Genomic DNA, 19,944 nt, shown 5'->3' with positions numbered 1-19,944 from the left:
TGGCCCTCAGTCAAAACTTGCAGTGGAGGGAGGGTTATGTAAAAGTCCTTTGTGTGAGAGACGTACATGGCAGCAAATGGTGAAATTGGAGTGCAGATTCTTGGAGGGGAGAAAGCAATTCACAGCAAGGTTTTATTTTTTACTTGATTTTTGCATAGAAGAAAAAGTAGAAGATACTGTAATTAATTTTTTTTTGCCATTTCAGAAATCCCTTTTCTTGTTGCAGTGCTGTGGGTAATTTCACACCACTTTGCACCCAGTAGCACCTGCTGGCATGGAAGGGATGTGAGAGGTTGCCTATTTCTTCTTCTCAAGGAAAAGTCTCTGTACCTAGGTCTTTTCTGAGGGATGCTGCTCCAATCCTTGGAAGGGATTTGCAGCTCTCCTAATCCATCTATTTCTGTGCTTCACTCTTCTTACCATAAAACACGTTCCAAATATTTATTTGACATCTTTTGCTGGCTGCAAAGATGCTCATCTCTACCCTTCCACGAGTGATTTCTTGTGAACTCATCAGTCCCAATTTAATCTTACCTTTTCCCTTCAGGGAATACTTTACAGAGCCCTGAACCATCTTCAATGGCTTCATGTGAACACTCTCAAAATGTTCCTTAAATTTCTGGTGGTGTGATAAGCAGCACTGGCTGCACAATTCTTGTCATGATTTTTTAACAGCAAGATATTATTGACTCATGCTGTGTTTATATTGCACTGTGGACACAGCTCCTTTTCTGCTGAACTGCTCCATTCTCACATCTAAATGATTTATTCCTGCCTAAGGAACCCCATGATGGGATTCTTGGGGTGTCCTGTGCAGGGCCAGGAGTTGGACTTGATGATCCTTGTGGGTCCTTTCCAGCTGAGGAGCATCTGTGAAATCAAATACTTTCTATTCAGAATGAACTCATTTAGATGTTGAACCTGTTTCTCTAGGTCATTGTGAACTGTGTCCTGTCATCCAACTTGTTCATACTCTCTTCCAGTTTCTTCTCATCTGTACCTGTAATAGGCCCAGGCTATGACCCACCATCCTGAGCACTGAGGCTTTAATAAGCACATTATAAACCAAACTCCATAGAAAAGTCTCCTTGGTACAGTTCTCCACTTTGCCAGCGAGCCATTGACAGCTTTTCTATGGCAATGAGCATGCAAGCATGAACTGCAGGGAAAGCACACTTCCACTAATGAAAATGTCACTTGAGATGGTGGCAGAAAGCTTTACTGAGCTCTGAGATGTGTGGTGTCTGTGTTAATACCTGTAAAATCTGAATCCCTGCTCTAAAAGGAGGTTGGATTGGTTTGCCATGATTAGTTATCAACCTGTGAGATGAAAGTAAGTCCAGATTTCTTGGAGTTCAGGTAATACGTCATTCCTCCCAGGGTCACAGTTCCAAACCAGCTTCTCCATGGAGTAAGGCAGGGAGAGAGCCTGCCAGTTTGGGAATGTCTGGGATGGTTAAAGGCCTGGAGGTACCTGGGGAGCAGTGTGTGCATTCAGCAGGAGGATTTAGCTCATGGTCTGTCCTGGGCAATGTCTGTAGCCACAGAGAAGAACAGGAATAAATGATTATTTAAGCTAATCCAGGGAGTGAAACACTCGTGAACCCAACTGCACTAGGGTGTATCATTCTTCTGGGGGTTATGAAGTGAGAGAGATGCTGTGTGTGAGGGAAAGCCAGATCATAACCTCTGCTCAGAGCAGCTCCAGGCTGCTAATGAAGGCACAGCAGCTGAAAGGGGCAGCCTGTGGGTGGCTCAGTAAAGGGAACAGCAGTACAAAGTCAGGACATGCTGAAAGCATGGAAGGGAGTGGCAAAGTCACCCTCTGTGAGGGAAAAGGACAGCTTCCAAGCTGCCCGGGAAGTGTTCTTTTTCTGCTGCTTGCTTTGTTGTAAATACACAAAAGTAATCTATTGTCATTTACTTGTGGTTCCTTCCAGTAAGAAAACCTCACTGTGTGAAGCCATCATGTGGTTTCAGCAGTCCTCTGGCAAAAGGCACACTATGTACAGCTGAGAGGATCTTAGCTAAATTACATATCCAGCATCTAACTGCAATGAAGAGAGAATCAATTGTAAAGATTTAGGGAAAAGCAGGGGGCGTTAGGACAACTGCAGTGTGCTGAGTGTTGGGGCATTAAAGAAAAACTTACTTGGACAGGGATACATAAAATAGATTTTATATGTATTTTCAGCAGCTGTGAATTAAAACATAAATGCAATCTGCCTGGAATAATTAATTCTCAGGTGGTTGTTGCTGTTGTGAACTTTGGAACTGTAAATGAAAGAGCTGAAAGCAGCTTTTAAATGAGCAATTTCTTACTGCAGCCATGGACGTATTTTGTACTGCACAGAGCATTGCTTTGCTGCTGCTCTGATTTTTACCCTTGAGTCAGTCACCTTCCAGTCTGCTTCCTCCTGGTCACTGTTAATAGAATGCCTTTTTGATTAGAGAAAATTGGTTGATACACTTCTCTAATGAAAATGCCAGACAAATGCTCCTTCTTGGAACTGACATCAGGAATGTTATACAAGACATTCTTAAATATGCTGGCAGCTGCCCTGAATGTAATGAAATCATGGAAATTAGAAGTATTGCTCTCTCTGTGTGGCCAGCTCAAGACTGTTTTCAGTGCGTTACCCAGTTTTGCTGTGAATTTCAAAAGGAATCACTTTTCATTAAATTTCCTTGGGACATTCTTGAACTTGCTTATAATTTCTACAATCAGAAAAATTACCCTGATATCCTAAGGTATTACTCCTTTGTTTTGGATTGCACTGCATCCCCAGTACCACACTAAATCATTCCTCTTGCAGCAGAGAGCTCACAATCTTCAGAAGATCGATAACTTTTGTGGTAGAAATGATGAAATCCTCTTCCCACTGCAGCCAACAGTAAAATTCCCACAAACTTCAGTGGTTTGGATTTTTGGATTTCACAGGCAGTTTTTAGTCTGCTCTTGTAGGACCCATTAGTTAATCCTTAGCACATTCTCAGTACAGGTGTGTGCATGCAGGGAAGCTGGAGAGCAGCAGAGCTGTACCTTGGGTTTCAGTAGCACCTTTTTCTGCAGGGATCACAGAGCAGCTTCAGACAGGTGAGCCCACAGCAGAGTGCAAGGGATCTATATTTTCAGTCTTCTAAAGTGCAGGGAGCAGAAGGGAAGGATGTCTGGGGGTGTGTGGAAGGGTACCTGGACGCACCCCCTTGGCTCCCACCTTACCTTCTCTTCATCTGTGGTTTTTTTACCTGTTGCTTCTTTGTAGCCCTGGTGTGTTTCCATCACATACTCTGATTTAGAGTTTTCCCAGATGAATTCATTTCTTTTACCTGTTTTTTAGCACTCTAGCTTCTTCCTTAGCTTTCTTTGTTGGAGGTTTACAGAACTCCCTAAAGTAATTGCACTTGCATTCCTTTGAAGTAGTAATATTCCATTCCTGTCAACAATTAATAGCAGCATTAAGCAAGAGTCAACTGACTAAAAACCTAGTCCAGATTCATGTGCTGTCACTTAACACTTGCTTTTGGAACTGGTGAGTTCTGACTTGGGGATGAGGAGCTGAAAGGACTGGGCTGCCTTGGCTGGGAAAGGAGGCATGGAAAGCTGTTTGCACCTTCTTTGTTCCCCCTTCCTGCTCAGCCTGGCCATGCTGGTAGCAGTGGGCAGAGACTGGCAGGGTTTGCTCCTGTGCTCTGCTTTGGGTTTATTCCCTGAGCAGGCTTTCACTGCAGGAGCCATGCTGTAAGAAACAGGGACAGGGGCTGAGGGGTGACCTGCACTGAAGGTGGGGTCACTGTGAGGCTCACAGAGACGAGAGCTGCTGTGAAACAATGGCCTGCAGGTGGAATAGGGCATCTCTGTCACTTGGGATGCCCAGCCTTGCCAGGCACCCTCATTTCTGGCTTCTGCTGTTGGCACAGAGCTGAGGCAGCTGAGCAGAGAAAGGTTTCTAATGCTTGGAGGGGTCCTGGAGGGCACAGAAACCTGCTGGAAGCAGATTTCCATCTGCATGATGCCATGCAAACAAGATGGTTTCTGGCACGAAAAGCCTTCAGTTGAGACATCAAATCATTAGAAATACTATGGCCAGAAGCTTTCATAATAAATTACTGTAAAGTAATGAAAGATTGATCTTTTTTGATTTCAGAGAAAATAAATCAACAGTATGAAGTCAGCTCTGTTAGTTTCAAACAAGAGACTATTACTCTTTGCCTGAAAGATCAGAGACAAATTACTATTTTTACTTTACATTCTCTTGATGAGGATAATGATAAACATCTGTCACTTTGCTGCTTAGCCAGTTAGGAATCTTACTGCAATCTGTAATTTAAAGAGAAAAAAAAAATAAAAGGGAAAAATACATGAATAAACTGCACTTTATATAGACAGCAAAGAAGAAAAGAAAGAGAATAGATGTCAAATACGGGGGAACTTGGAAGGGGGCATTTTGGTCTGTAGTTGGCTAAAATCCGCAGATATATGAGAGATGTATGATTTTTTATTTCTTTGGTATTTCACAGGGAAAATTACCTGTTAGTTTTTCTTTAGACATGGAGGCTAAGGAAAATAGTCTTTGCACTGAGACTTTAGCCTACATGCAGTTTATTAACAAAAAGATTAAGGTTTTTAAGGTGGTGTCTACCAATATTACAGCATTGAAAACGCTGTTTTCATCAAGAGCCCCTTCAGTGTCCTCCACAGTCACAGGATTTTTAGGAAGCGCAGCTAATTGTTTGTAAAGATCTGCTGCTTTTCCTGTAATTCACCCGTACTTTTGAAAGTTCTTTTACAAACACTCAGTTTTGTTTCTAAAAGGTACATTTCTTAACAAAACTAGAATTTAACACATGACAAACATTCCATTTCATTTAGCCTGGACTGACCAAGCTGTAGTTGAAAAGGTTCCAAGTGCTCTCCCTGGCAATGCTGCATGAGCAGAAGCAGAGCCTGCACCAGGACATGAAACCAGGAGTCCCTTCTTGGCCCAGTTTCCTGCAGGGAGAAGCCTCTTTGGTGACATGTTTGCATATTTAGCTCTAATGGCCTTTCACTGGTGGGTTTGATACTGATCTCAGCTGCTCCAGAAATGTTTAAAGCACCAGCCATGTGCCAATTTTAGCTAAAAGCTCTGTTGTAAATGGAGCTGTCCTGGCAGGGCTCTGGCTGATACACAACTCATTCTCCTTGTTGGCTTCTTCAGTTTTTGCAAGTGCTTTCTGTTTCTTTGTGTTCCTCGTGTCCAAGGCCAGGCTGGATGGGGAACTGAGCAGCCTGGTGTGGTGGGAGACGTCCCTGCCTGCAAGGGGGGTTGGAACAACATCAGCTGCAAGGCTGGAGCACTTTGGCTGAAGTCAAAACCAAAAGCACTTTGTGGGTCTATGATTTTATGTTTCTAGGTACCCACAGAAGCATACTCAGGTACTCAGATTTAGATTTTACAGTTTGTGCTATTAATGCTCTGGCAGTTGTTTTCAGGGAGAAGTTTGATATCAGAGTTTGGGGAATGTTGTTCTTTGTACTCTCTGGGTAGAAATTCCATTCTTTGGGCATCTGCAAGCCTCAGACAGCAGTTTGATTTTCACCAAAAGGTTACTATTTTTCTTTTAGGTTTTCCTATATTTATACAGGCCAGACTGAGACAAAGTATAGGCCTTTTAGCTTCCAGTTAAGGTTCCTGGTATTAATTAGGTCAGCTGTTTGCATACAAAGAAGTTTTTTTTTCTATCCAGTGAAAAAGAGACCACAAATATATCATTCAGCCTTGAGCATTGGCAGCAATGATTCTTTTGCTGTTATCTTTTATAATCCCTTTGTTTATATAGGTGCTATTCACATCTAACAGGTTGGAGACTGAACTGCAAAATTTGTCACAAATAAGTCAGCTTTAAATAACAAAGGTGGGTTTAACCCACAGAAGGGTAAAATTAAAAATCCAGACTTATGGTGCTGCTTTCTTGTATGGGTCCAGCTGGCTGAATGTGAATGGTAAAAGATTTGATAATAAGTTTTGCAGTAAGTGATCTGAAATAATTTCTTGGTGTGACATTTACCACTGTGCATCTTTGTCCGAAAACTTTCTTTAACATAAAATTACAAATTTGTGTAGAAATACGTACATGTGCTTTGTGCAAAAGGTCTCATTTGGCATTAAACTTTAAAGGTCCAAATTTCATGATGCTGAACTCTAGTGTTAAACAAGCCAAGACTTCATATTTTAACCTGTGGATAGTGTTTGTATGAGTTATGTTGCTGGATTACTACAGTGTAAGTCCAGAGGTTTTTCCCCCAATATGTTTCAAGTTTACTTCAATCTGAAAGGCTTTTTTTTTTTCTTCTTTGTAGACTGAAACTGAAGAGAATGGCCAAGCAGATAATTTTTCAATGGACCCCCAGCTGGAAAGACAGGTGGAGACAATTCGAAATCTTGTGGACTCCTACATGTCCATTATTAACAAATGTATCCGAGATCTGATCCCGAAAACAATCATGCACCTCATGATCAATAATGTAAGTAGCAGCCACAGTTCTAAATCAGTTCAATGTGTCTGTCAGATCTCTCACTCTCAAACACCCCTCTGGAACACAGCAGCAACAGCAGCTACTAAAGAGAAGAATTAATGTCACACTCGTGGATAAAATATTCCAATATTCCATAGTACTTGGAAGTTCTGCAGCCTTCTCAAAGGGTGGCACACTGCCTTGAGTGCTTATCCCAAAATCCTAAAGAATTCATTTACATCTTAATCAGAACATAAGTTATTATTTAAAGGTAAATCAAGGTGGTTTTATTTTGGTTTTTATTTGATGTCTTGCTTTTGATATAACAGGAAGAGGAAGTGGGAGCTTGGTGTGGGCAGCCTGTGAGAGCAGTAGAGCAGAGTTGTGCTTCCTTGGTTTTCCATCTGCAGGCCTTTGTCAGGGTTCATAAAGCAGTTCTTATTTTGTTTGGGTTTCTTTATATTTTCAGGTTACCATTTCCAAGGAATAAATCTGGAAGCTTTGGACACTGTTGTTTAGATAAGCAGATGTGGTTGGTTGATTTATTGTGTGTGTCTTTCTTAGATCTGAAGATTATTTGGTTAAAACCAGCTTTGAGATACTGTTGTTTTTCCACTGCAGTGGGATCTCAGCCTTCACAGAGTTCTGAATGGACCTTGTTGAAAACTGAGCTTAATATTAGTGCCACTGCTGCCATACAAATTACTGATGGGACCCAGAGCCCCTGCTAGTTCTGAGAGGTCATCAAACCACTCAGCCTTTACCAGTGCAATATGCTGGGAGGCAAATGTGATTAGAAGGTAGCATTTACTTTTGACTCAGAGCCACCTCTAGCCTTCATCTGATGGATTTCATTAGCCCTGTGGAATTTGTGTTGCACTTAAGAGTTAGGTGGTTGGACAGGAAATTTCAGTGGGATTTCCTCGTACATTTAATACGAGCAGAATTTTTGCATGAGGGCAAGAGATTTTTCATTAAACTTCTTCAGGTTTAGGGGAGTCAGAACGTAAGTAATGCTCTAGTCATGGGTGAGTTTTTACAAAAAACCATGGGAACAATGGAACAGCCTTTTTTTTCTGGAAATCAGCCCTGCTCTAGACTTCAGAAGTTGAGTGTGTGTCCTCACTGCTCTTTCCAGATCATTGCTAGCAGCTCACTGCTTTGACTTAGCCTATCTCCAGTGCCCTTGGAAAGGCTGGGGTTTAGCTTTCATTTCATAAACAGCAGAGCTCAGTGAGCAGTTGCTTTTGAAAGCTTACATTAAATTTTCTGCCACTCACCTCCTCATCTGGAACCGTTTAGGGGTCTCTGAAGTGTGTGCTTCTCTCTCAGAAGTAGATTACTGTGAGATTTTGTGCTTTCAGTCTCATCAGCTGTTGGTGACACTGATAAAGCCTGCCAGACTGGCACACAGAAACCACACACTTAAAATATCACCAAGCTTTCAGCTGACCTCATCGTCCCAAGCTGCATTTGGGCTTCCTAGTGAGCTGAGGCCTACACCTCCATCCTAGAGGTTAAATCTGGGGCAAAGAATCCAAACATTTTAAAGAACTGTGAAAAGTGACATAGAAGCATTAATGAATTTCTTTCTGTACAGCATAGGCAGTAAAATACCATATTGAAAACAATAGATAAAATAGCAATTTTTAAAAATCAGGGCTATTGAAAAGAGAAAGAAATGGCTGAATCAAGAGTGCTGAGCCCTGCCAAAAGATAGTGCAAAGATCTGGAAAGGAGTGGAGCTGTGATTGAAGGTGGGTCCTGTGAAGTTGTGTGTGTTCCTCGGAGTATTCATAAGTCCAACCCATAGACCAGGAGTTAAGTGAAAACACTTTCTCTCCCCCTTAATCAACATATTCTGTATTTTCTGCTGCCCCATCATGTTGCCTCCAAAACTCTGGAAACAAATCGATCCCAAGGAATTTGTTTCCATGACAATTGCAACCTCCCAAGTTTTCCTAGAACTTCCTTTCCACTTTGTGGGCCCATAAACAAGTACTTAGAATTCAAGGAAAGTATCAGATTCAAACTCAGTGTACAGAAAATAATTACATGCTGTCCCTGAGCATATTTTGGGGCCTAAGCCTACATTGTTGTGTTCCAAGTGCATCCCTTGTTCTTCCCCTAGGGTGGATGTTGATTACCTTAAAAGAAAATACATTTACCACACAGAACAGCATTGAGTTACCATTACCAATTCAAACATGCCCAAACAAAAAACACATACACAAGTTTGTATTTCATGGTGCCTTGGTATCCTGGATTATACAAGAGGGGTGGTCTTAAGAGTAGTCAGTGTATGCTCCATAAACAGTGCTGATACTGATCTCAGCTGAGGAGAAAAACTCCACAGGACTTGTTACTGCCAGACTGCAGGTCCAGGAATGGGTTGTGTTTGCATTTGAGGCAGTGCCATGTGTTGTCTTGCCACTGAGGAGGTTCCAAGCCCACCTTGCCCCATTTCAGGGTGCCAGGGCAGATTTGGGGCACTGGCATTTGGATGCTTGCTATGGTTCAGCTTTGACTGCAGGTCTGTGAAGGAAAATGTTTTAAACCATTCCTGTGAGTCTGCTTTCCAGAAAGGAGCAAACATGAGTAAGCATCACTTTTCCCTCCATTTCCAAGCTGGAGGAAGTGGCTCTGGTGGAAGATCTTCCTCTGTCTAGTACAGCATAGGAGGGCAGGAGGCTGATCCAAGATCCATCCTTAACACAGCAGTCTTCCCTTTCCAGAGGAGGGAGTTACTCAAATCCTCTGCCAGTGACAGACAGGGACCTCTCATGATAATTGTCACAGGCTGATTTTTTTCAAACAGATATTTGTGGTTTAACAATGCCTTTACAATCAGTTCTGGCCTTAATCTAATTTTAGGACTTCTTTTTTTGAAGTGATGCCATTAAAATGCTCATTTCATCAAGCAGAATGTGATGCTGTTTAACTGTGATATCTGTTTTTAATGTGGAGTTTTTGGCAATCACAAGGAAAGTAGTGTACTCTGGCTCTTGATCAGTACCATCTACTGGAAAACAGCATGAAACTCATGGAAAAATGTTGCAGGCTTTGCTAAGAATTTGTGCATCTCCTGTCATACGTGAATGGGAAATGACAGCCAAGCCCAGGCAATGTGGTTTTGTTTCCTTCTGAGCTCTGTCCTGGCTGCCTGCTCGTTGCTGGTGACCAGAAAGGGTCCCTTGGCTGTGCTGGCTCACTGCTCTCACTGACCTTGTCTAAACACAAACATTGCCTTAGTCTCACTGTCAGCCTTTAAATCACAAAACTAGCACAAACCCATGAGCAAATGGAGCTCAGGTTTATGTAATCAGAATCCTGGGAATGTATTATCATCGCTATCTCCAGCTCAAAAAAGCTTTATGGAGCAAAGCAGCAGATGAGAAATAGATCAGAACAGCACCAAGTCTCAAATGCAAGGATTTAGTAGGTCAGCAGTTGGTCTATTTACCACAGTCTTATTTAATCAGTGTACCTCTAGCTTTTTATGTCTCTTAATGTGGCCCAGGTTTCCATAGCCAGGGCAGGCATAGCAGGAAATCAATATAGTAAGTTAGATTACTTGGAGACTTCTCCCTTCAGTTTGAATGCGTGTGGATGGGTTATTCAGAATCTGACAGACTTGCTGGAAATGAAAGACACTGTCTACAGTCAGGTAAATTGTTGCTAAGAAAGTAATTGACAGGTATGTCATAAAGCCTGAAAATTCCCATTCCCTGGGGAATTTATATCTGATGGTACTGCCATTTACCTCCCAGTCAGCCCTTTAGAAATAGCCCAAAATGGCAGCTGGCTCCTGGGAGCTGTTGGGAAATGAAGTGTAAGCAGAGGTGTCACCTCAGAGATGCAGAATTGCAGCAGAGCTGGTGTAATGTAGTAAGAGAAAGTGATTCAATCTCCTGCTTCCATTGATCTCCCCTATATTTGTTCAGCATTGTATTTTCCATAGAGACTTTTGTTTATTTCTTTGGTGGTTTGGATTATTTTATTTTCTGTCTGATTGTGAAAGATGCCAATCACTTGTTTTTAAAATTTTTAAAGTTTAATAGTAATGAAATGGTTATAAAAATAGCAATATAATTAGAGTAATAAAAATTTGGACAATTTGGATTAGGACAATATGAGACAATAGAAACAAAGAGTTACAGACAGGCTGGGTACCTCTTCCTGGGCAAAATAAGCCTGAAGAAGGACCCACATTAACAGAGGATTAACCCTTAAGAGCAAAATTGTTGCATATTCATACACCTCATCCATGATGCATAAATTCCATTCAAACACAGGATTCTGTCTGGGCAGTGTCAGCTTCTTCCTCTGAATCCTGATGGTGTCTCAGGGCTGAGTGAGGCAGGGAAGAAGTTCGTTTCTTCTGATAAGGGAGCAATAAATTCTCTTTCTCTGAAAGATTCAGGTGTCCTGTGGCTGCTATCTCACTGCGAGTCCTTTCTTTAAAAAAAGTATCCTACATAGCATAGTTTCTATTTTAGCATTATGTTATAACCTAAAACTATATTTAACACACTACTTAAGAGAATTAATACAGCACAACTTTCTGACATAACACATATACTATTCATTTGAATATTTGTGAAAAGCCAATCATAAAATACATGCATTTTTCTCATTGATGAAACAGGTAAAAGAATTTATCAATGCAGAGCTGCTGGCTCACCTGTATTCTTCTGAGGACCAGAACACTCTGATGGAGGAGTCGGCGGAGCAGGCGCAGCGGCGGGACGAGACCCTGCGCATGTACCAGGCGCTGCAGGAGGCGCTGGCCATCATCGGGGACATCAGCACCAGCACCGTGTCCACCCCTGCTCCCCCGCCCGTGGATGACTCCTGGCTCCAGCAGGCACGCAGGTGAGCAGCCATGGCACCAGCACAGGCACTGTGCTCTGTCACATTCCTTCTCTGGCCTGCTGAGATCTGTCCAGCAGGTCGGGTTGTGGCACAGTCCCTGCCCCTGGGGTGGTGTTAAATTTTTATACCAAGAACTACCTGTGCTTTATTAACAGTAATTTTCCAATACCCATCACCTATGTTAGACAGTCTGTCTCTACTCTAAACCAATCCAGAAGTGTCACCATCCCAGCAGAAGATGAAGGACAAGAAGAAGGAGAAGAAGGACAGGACACACCCAGATTCCTCCATCTTTCCCCTTGAACCCCCATTCTAAATTCCCAAAATTCTTCTTTTCACCCTGTGACAAATTCACTATCATTCTACTCAAACTCTTGTGGCTTGTAACTCTTCACACAAAGTTGGTAATTGTTTCCATGGGCTAAAATCAAAGGCACAGGTGTTTGTGACTCCATGCCAAGGTCTCTGAGCCCCCTGCCAGGGTCTCGAGTCATCAGGGCAGCCAGAGAAATGTCCTGGGTTCTGACACTATACTATACTAAAAAATACAGAAAAAATCCTTACTAAATGCTAAAAAAATAATAATAAAAACTCATGACTCTGAAAAGAGTCCCGACACAACTTGGCCCTAATTGGCCAATGAGTCAAAGTAACTCACACCAGAGTCCAATCAAGCAATCACCTTAAATAAACAATCTCCAAACATAAGCACAACACAAAAAAACCAAATGAAATAAGAATAGTTTTTCTTTTCTCTGAAACCTCTCACTACCTTTCAGCTTCCCAGGAGAAAAACCCTAGGTAAAAAAAGTCATGTTCAAAAAATGTAAAAGCCGCAGTGGTCAGCCTAATTGTCTGGGGCACTGCCACTGTCTTTGTTTCTTTTTGTTTAAGGTTGGGATTAAATGTGTGAGATGGTATTTTATGTTTGGATGTTTATTAGTTTTTATCTCTATCACTGTTTTATAAACCATGAGTTCTACAGTGCTTCACTCTAGCAAACTAAAAATGGAATGGTATTTATTTTTCTACAAGGCTTTTTAAGGGTAAACTGTCTAATTAAGAAATTACACTTAAATTATTTTTACTTTTAACTTAATAACTAACTAGTCATGGCCTGTAATGTGGATTTTTAAATTTAATTTTACAATACTATTCAAACTTATGAAGAAGAAGGACTAGATTCTGTCTTTAAACTTCTATCTTGTCTTTATATATATTACTATATTCTAAAACTTTAAGTTTTCCACCATGTGATATTACACCCTTCTATTCAAACTCCACACCCACAATCCCAGTTCTGTCCTTCCATTTTGGAAGCCTTCTCCATGGCCTCAGGTCAGTGCAGTGTTCTCCTGGGTGTCAGTGCCTGTCAGCACAGAAAGTCTCAAATTCTCAGTAACCAGGGTTCCAACAAGATCAGGAGCTCCCTGCCTGCCTGTCCTTTTAGGAAGATGCTCCTCCAAGTCTTAATGACATCTGTGAGGAAAATCAAAACATTTTCCCATATATAATATGGGAATATGTTTATATATATAAACATACCCACCTATTCTGTGGGTATGCTTATGTGAGCACCAGACAGGATATTTGCCTTGCAAGAAGACTATGCTGTGGACTTACAGCTTCTCTGATGCTTCAAATAGCAGCTGCCTCTGTCACCCCAGTTGTGTATCCACTTGGCCTCCTTTTGCAAGCTGTAATAATAATTCAGCACGTCAGGCTCCATGTCCTAGAAATTCCACTTAACAAAACATTATTAGGACTTGAATAATAAAATCCATTTTATTCACCTCTTTGCTTGTATGCTGTCAGTGGGAAACACGTGAGTCTTAATTGTATGTGATCCTCTGACACTGACAGCAAAGGAAAATGCCAATCAAAACCATCTGTCATAAGTTTTAACTTTTGTTTAAAGCAAAATACAATACATCAAAGAAAACCCAAAACCCGTACCCCCACCTTACTGAACTTTTAAAATTTCTGATATTTCACCAGATCACCTCCTCCAAGTCCTTCAACTCCGAGGAGACCTACCTTGAACAACCCCCCCAGCAGACCTTTATCTGGCCGAGGACCCGCTCCTGCCATCCCCTCCCCGGGCCCCCAGTCGGGGGCTCCGCCGGTCCCGTTCCGCCCGGAGCTCTGCCTCCATTCCCCAGTGCCGAAGGCCACGGAGGACCCCCCCAGGTTCCCTCTCGGCCCAGCCGGGCTCCTCCCAGCGTGCCAAGGTAAGAGCTTGGTGTTCCTGGGGGTGCCATGGTTCTCTCCCCCTGGCACCACAGCCAAAGCCTGCACTGCTCCCTGCGTGGGACGCGAGCGCTGCTGCTGCCAAGGGCTTGTAGCAAAGCAAAACTGGGCATTCCCTGCAGCCAGAGGTGTTTGATGGAAGCACTTTTTAGCACTTAGCCTGTTTGAAAAGATTTTTTCATTTTAAAAAACTCTAGTCAGTCACTTGGGAGACCCTGATTTGCTTGCATTAAGAACCTCAGTCCTGGTTGTGTTGTACCCTCATAAGGGACCAGAGAGAGAGGGAGGTCACCTACCCCCAGGAGGAGAGGGGCAGGGGTACAGCTCCTCGCTTCTGCCCTTCTGAACCCTCACCAGAGGAAGCAGGGGCTCTCCTGGGAGAGAGAACAAGAGCAATTCTTGTAGAACCAGTGGAACAAACTGGTAGGAGTCTGATTCTTGTCCTGCAAAGCCAGTAATTCCCAGCCAGTTGGAAACAGTCCCTGGTTGTCTGACAGAGTACATCATATGGTACCAAGCAATTAGTTAAGGAACAAGATGATCTTCAGTGCATTATTTCCTTTCCTTCTCAGGGCTTTGCATTTATCAAGCCCTTTTAAAGTAGCTTTGCATATTGTATAATTTTCTATGGCATTGATTGCTATTTTATATGTTATATGAATAGAATGTCCTTAATGTTTATTTTCACAATGATGTAATACACTTAATCACTTATATATATATATATGTATATATATATAAAAACCTCTGATTCTGAGGGATTCATTAACTTTCTAAATTATGAGAGGCGTGGGCAGATAAGGCAATGTTGGAACAAAGGGGTTTCTCCATTTTTGATAAATTAGCTGTTACATTGAAAGTACTCACAGTTTGGGAAAAAAAAAAAGAGCCAGCTAAATAGGAACCAAAATAAAATGTGCACATTTTCAATTTTAAAAACGGTCATTGAGAAGAGAAGCTTTGGAGAAGAATTTTCTTTTAAATAGGTGAGATCTGTCACAGTTGTCAGTAACTTAAATTTGAGGCGCAGTGTTTCTAATATAATTACCCTTTATAATAGAAAGCATAAATAAATGAGGTATATCAAAGGAATGAAGTATTTTTCTACATTTGCTATGAAAAGGGCGTTGTTGCATCAATGCCCAGCCATGAAACACCCTTTCACCTCAGTGGATATCCTGTAGCTTGCAGCAGGGACCGCTGGGGAGAAACCTGGAATTGCCTTTCCAAACTTTGCGCTGGAAGGGAAGAACCCAAGGACCATCCCCTTGCTGGGAGAGCCTGGAGCTGAGCCAAAGGGCGCTGGCCCTGCTGCTTGCTCTGTGCCATCAGGGGCCACCTCAGAGGGATGCAGGGCTGAGGTGCAGCTGTGCCAGCTGTGCCAGCCGAGAGAACCATGGCTCCCGTCCCCTGCCCCGCAAGGCAGCGCGTCTCCCTCCCCTGCCCGCCCTGGCTGTGCATGGACGCTGCTTTCCCAGGGTGCCTTGCCAAGAGCATGTCTGCTGATCTTCTTCTTCATGCCAGAGGGCTAAGGTGGGATGGAGACCAGGAAGGAATTTTCTAGCACGCAAAAGACACGGGGGTAAGCAGCCTGGGAACGCCTCCGCTCGGGACCGCCACTGGTGGCAGGAAAAGCAGTGGTGGATAAAGGAGGTCAGTGATTTTCAAATTGTAGCTGGATACAGAACTGAATGTGAGACTGCCTGACATTTTTGTGGAAAAAAATAATCTGCAATACACATCTTCTGGACTAGATCCTAGTTCTGTCTTTTAGAGCTATGAAAGCCTCAGACAGAAAAAATCTCAACTGCTAAAGAATGAAGGAAGGGTTTGACATTCTGCTGAAACTTCAGGTTTCTTCTGCTGACTAAAGTGTGAGGGAGGAAATCCCAGGGAAGGGGCTGCAGGGAAATCACCTGAGGGGGACAGTGTGGCCAGCTCCTGTGCCTATTCAATGTTTCTTTTGAGCCCTGGAATTTCAGCTACGCTTGGTCTGGTTTTAATAACAGCCTTTGCAGGATCATAGGAAATTGACTCAGAAAATGGGTCTGAGATATTAAAAGGGGGAAAAGAGAGTTTTGAGGAAGAGTTCGTGTGGAAACTTGAGCTTTTTCTGTGACTTATTTTTGAACTGGGGCGCTGTGCTCTGACTGTTCCAGCACCATTTTCTGCAGGGATTCCTTGAAGTGTTGGGATCTCTCTTATCTAGGGAAATAGTTTAACTTCCTGAGAAGAAAGTAGTATTTTTAAAGTTTATCTCCCTTTCCAAAGGAGCTTTCTGTTACAGCCCCTGTCCCTGTCAAATGGAGCTGAAAATCTGACATGCTGAAGAAATACAGAGTTTCCATTTTCTCCTGTTCTGCCTTAAGCTAAAAAGATCATTTTCAGGGGTGAGACTTGGACTGTCCTTGTCCAACTGAGCAGATTAGCAGCACACGTTTGATGTGGAAAATTTGGCACCTTACCGTGAGCTACAGCTCATCTTTGAAAACACAGATTTTTTTTCTTCTACTTTATTAGGATTTATCAAAGGAACTGTACAGAAATGGTGAGCTCTCAGCATTCTCTCACTGTTCCTCCCTTAGTGTACAGGGAAAGGAAAAGAGTTAGGAGAGCAGGAAATCATTTTCTTCCCTGCTTCGCTCTGATTCGAAAGCTGGTTTGGGTTATGTGCTCTGAATATTTCTGTAAGGAAACAGAAACTATTTGCATGATACATGCCTCTTTTAATTAATCCCACTTGAGGTGGGTGGATCTCTCCCAGCAAAGCCTGTGAGTAAAGGCCCCTGGCTTTAAGGGCTTGATGCCAAAGCATATATGATTTGTGAAATATTCCCCACTGCCAGAATCTGGATTATTCCCTCTCTCTTAAAAGGCTTCAGTAGTATTTTGAAAGAAAATGCAGCTGTGTGCTTGGTTTGGTAGGACAGCTTTAGGCAGGCACTAGAAGCACTCCAGCTCACCCTGATGTTTGTTTGCCTGCCTGTGTGGAAAGCCTGATCTTGACCAATTTAAGTTCTACTGTGGATGCCTGATTTTCAGCTTTTAAATGTCCTGAATGGACAGCTTTGCCACAAGGAAAACAACTGAATTGGAAATGTTTTTTTCTCTTGGCAGCAGAGCCCGTGGTGTTTGTGGGGGTGGAAGGGTGCTGCCCTTTTCTCCCTGTGTGCTGCTACTGTGGATTCACCAGGGCTTTCCCAGCAAAGCCCTGGTCTGGAACCAGGAGATGGTTCCTGACTTTGTCACTGAGACAAAGGTGACCCCACAGGAGGTGAAACCCTGGAGCACGTGTGTCACCCTCAGGCAGGCTGGGGCTGCTCCCCAGGGGCTGGGGCTGGTCTTTACATGTGAGGCAAGTGGTGGGGAGAAAATTCACATTGTGCTGCTCACACACTGTCCCTGCAATTTACTTCCACCCACAGGCAGCCAGCAGGGAAGGGCTGGTGGCAGCTCTGCAGCTCCCCTTTGTTATGCCACCAAGGCTGATTCCATCACCTGCTGTGTTGGTAGCTAATCTACCTTGTAAGCCACCATTACATATTTCTGCCAAACTGGCAGGAAAAGGTACTTTTACCTAACAGTAATTGCAGTTAGAAATTTTCAGACAAAGTCAGGAGCAGTGCAGAAAGCATTACTGCCTGACAACTCCCAGCCCACAGGCTCCCACTCAACTCTTTGGTTGCCAAATATCAACCATTCACAAAGTTTTCTCTGATGGATTTTTATGGATTAGAGTTCTTTGAAAAGATTTCATGAAATGTCTAACCCTGTGCATTGAATGATAAGGAGATTTTGTGCAAAAATTGCACATGATCCTCTGAATAAAATCTGTCACAGTGCATAGGCATATAAGGCCAGAAGGGTTATCCTGCCTGAGCCTGGGAATCTTCTTTCTCCTGAAAGTTTGACCTTGCAGCTTTAAAAGCTTACTACTGTATTTTTTAATGGAATATAAATTGTAATCAAATAGTCATTGCACCAAATTCTTCTGGCAGGATGAGTGAGAGCCACCTTAGAGTGTTTGCATGCTGACTTGGATGATCTTAATCTGAACACCCAAGTAGGAGAGCACAGCTCTCTGTCCTCTTTGAATGGATCTTTGGCAGAAGTTATATTCAAAAAGTATAGTCTGCAATTAGGATTGTTTCATGCAAGCAAAGAGACAAAAGTGTTACATGGACAGAATTCAAATTCCTGCTGAACCTCAGGAGAAAAGAAAGCCAAAGAATAATTTAATTCTGCATCTCATGTCAAGAATATACAGCTACATGGGAAAAGCCAGAGCCCCTCCCAGGGGGGACACTGCCCTTCTGTAGCCAGTATGTTTCCAACTCTGCCTGTCCAAGGACCCCAAAATCACAAGACTTAGGAGAGTATCAGTTATTATTTCTGTGATTTCTGCCCAGGGGGAAGACAGCCCTGTGTAATTTGTTACCAGTCTAATGTACATTTCTTGTTGAAATGCACACCCAGTAATATGTTACTTCTGCTGCTGACTGCTTTGAGCAGCAGCAGACTCCATTTATTTTCTCTTATCTCTTAGAAAGAAGCTCTGCATTTTCCCCTCCTCCACTGGGTCCTTTTTCACTATTTTCCCTTTTTTTCTCAGCCTTTCCTTCTCTGTCCCTTTCTTGACCATCCTGTTTGCTTCCTCTTTCACCTCCTCCTTTCACTTGGTTTCCTGCCTGGTACGTTTGTCTCTTTTCCCCGTGTATTCCTTCCTTTCCTTCTCACCATCTTGTCTTGGTTTCCTTCCAAATTATCCCTTCCCTGCCACCTTTGTAAATCTGTCACGTGGCATTTCTGTCTTTTAGAGTTTTTCAGACAGTTTTCAAGCCATAGAATGCAGTATTTGGCAATCTTTCTTACCAGCATCCTGGTGGCAGTGGCTGTGACACCCACAAAAAACACGAGCTCCTCTGCCTGGGGCAGTCACACTGCCAGGTGCAAACCTGGGCTCATCTTGCAACTCTGGTCATGGGATAGAATCAAAGAATAGAATCACAGAGTCCTTTGGTTTGAAAGGGACCTTTAAAGGTCATCTAGTCCAACCCCCCTGCAATGAAGAGAGACAACAGAAGCACTGAAAGAAGGAGCATTCTGCATGAGGATAAGTATCGGAGGGCTTGGCCAGAAAGCAGGTCCCAGCAGGTTGTAAAAACATGTAAAATGTCACAATCCAGCAAGTCTGGCAGTTTCATTGTAATTCTGCAGTACTGATCTTATGAGAGATTTGGAATGGCATTTGCACAGAACTGATTCTTCAGCTGCCTGAGCTGTAATGCCATGAGAGATACAGGAGAGTCTTCACTTCTGCTCCAGGAGCTTCAGTGATTGCTGCCCCGAAAAGGAGGGCTCTCTTTTAGACTGGCAGTAGGATTTTGTTACTGCCTTCCCTTATATTCCTCTCCCCCAGATGGCTGTCCTGAAGACTGAGGAGAACAAAGTTCATGGGATGGCAGACATTTCAGCCTGGGTACCATGTCTGCTGCCACTGACTCTTAACCTCTCTCAGCATCTCCTCCATCAGCCAGAGACAGGCTGATCATATCTTCAGTGGCCCAGGAATTTTCTGATGGGCAGTTCACTGTGGCAATTAACAAAAGTATCTGAAGAATCCCTTGTTCTGCATAGGGTTGAGGTTTGATCTATCTACTGCACCTCAGGTAGCTGTAGCCATCTTGAGTATTGTTCCTGAGCTACTTGCTCCTGCCTTATTCAACAAAAAATTGTTTTAAAACAAAGTGACATTCAACTGGGACTGCTGCAAGTCACTTTAAAAGTTCAGCAAAGAGGATCTGGCAGTGAAATGGCTTTTCATTACTCTTAGTGTAGACCAGAGCTATGTGATGGGGAAGGGTAGGCAAAAGAGATGCAAGAGAGGGGAAGACAGAAAAACAAGGAACCTGAAAAGCATCAAAAGAAGTGGTTCTGGAATAAAGATGATGTTGCAAGTGCAGTCCTCAAATATAGTGGGAGTGTCAGCTGATGCAGTGAATGAATTTCAGCAAAAATTTGAGTTTGGTTTGGTTTCGGTTCTTTTTTTTCTTCCTAGCATTTTCTCTCTCAAGATACTGTTAGTAGAAGGAAATGGTTTTATTTTTAACGTCTCTCTACTTGAAGAAAGAAAGTAGAATCAAGCAACAGCAGTTGTTTGACAGAAATACAGGAACCTGAAGATGTTATTTGTGCCAAGAAATGATTTAGGTTCATAATGGAGTGGTTTAATAACAGTTGCTATGAAGACATTGCAGGATTAAGAGCGATGGTGTTGAGCAGGGAATTCCTGCCTTGTCTGAGAGAGTGGGTGAATAGCA

At 42.8% G+C, this 19,944-nt stretch overlaps 1 protein-coding gene across 1 annotated transcript in view; it reads left to right on the top strand.

Moving 5' to 3' along the window:
* The window catches only part of DNM3 (dynamin 3), a 173,330-nt gene that overhangs the window by 140,014 nt on the left and 13,372 nt on the right, over nt 1-19,944 (top strand). The window contains 4 exon segments of the mRNA XM_054515853.1: nt 6,344-6,508; nt 11,148-11,374; nt 13,373-13,506; nt 13,509-13,605. Coding sequence (XP_054371828.1) covers nt 6,344-6,508; nt 11,148-11,374; nt 13,373-13,506; nt 13,509-13,605 — 623 coding nt within the window.

This window comes from Molothrus ater, chromosome 9, assembly GCF_012460135.2.
Source record: "Molothrus ater isolate BHLD 08-10-18 breed brown headed cowbird chromosome 9, BPBGC_Mater_1.1, whole genome shotgun sequence".
NCBI lineage: Eukaryota > Metazoa > Chordata > Aves > Passeriformes > Icteridae > Molothrus > Molothrus ater.
The sequence above is the reverse complement of the archived record's forward strand: the minus strand, read 5'-3'. Positions and strand labels throughout refer to the sequence as shown.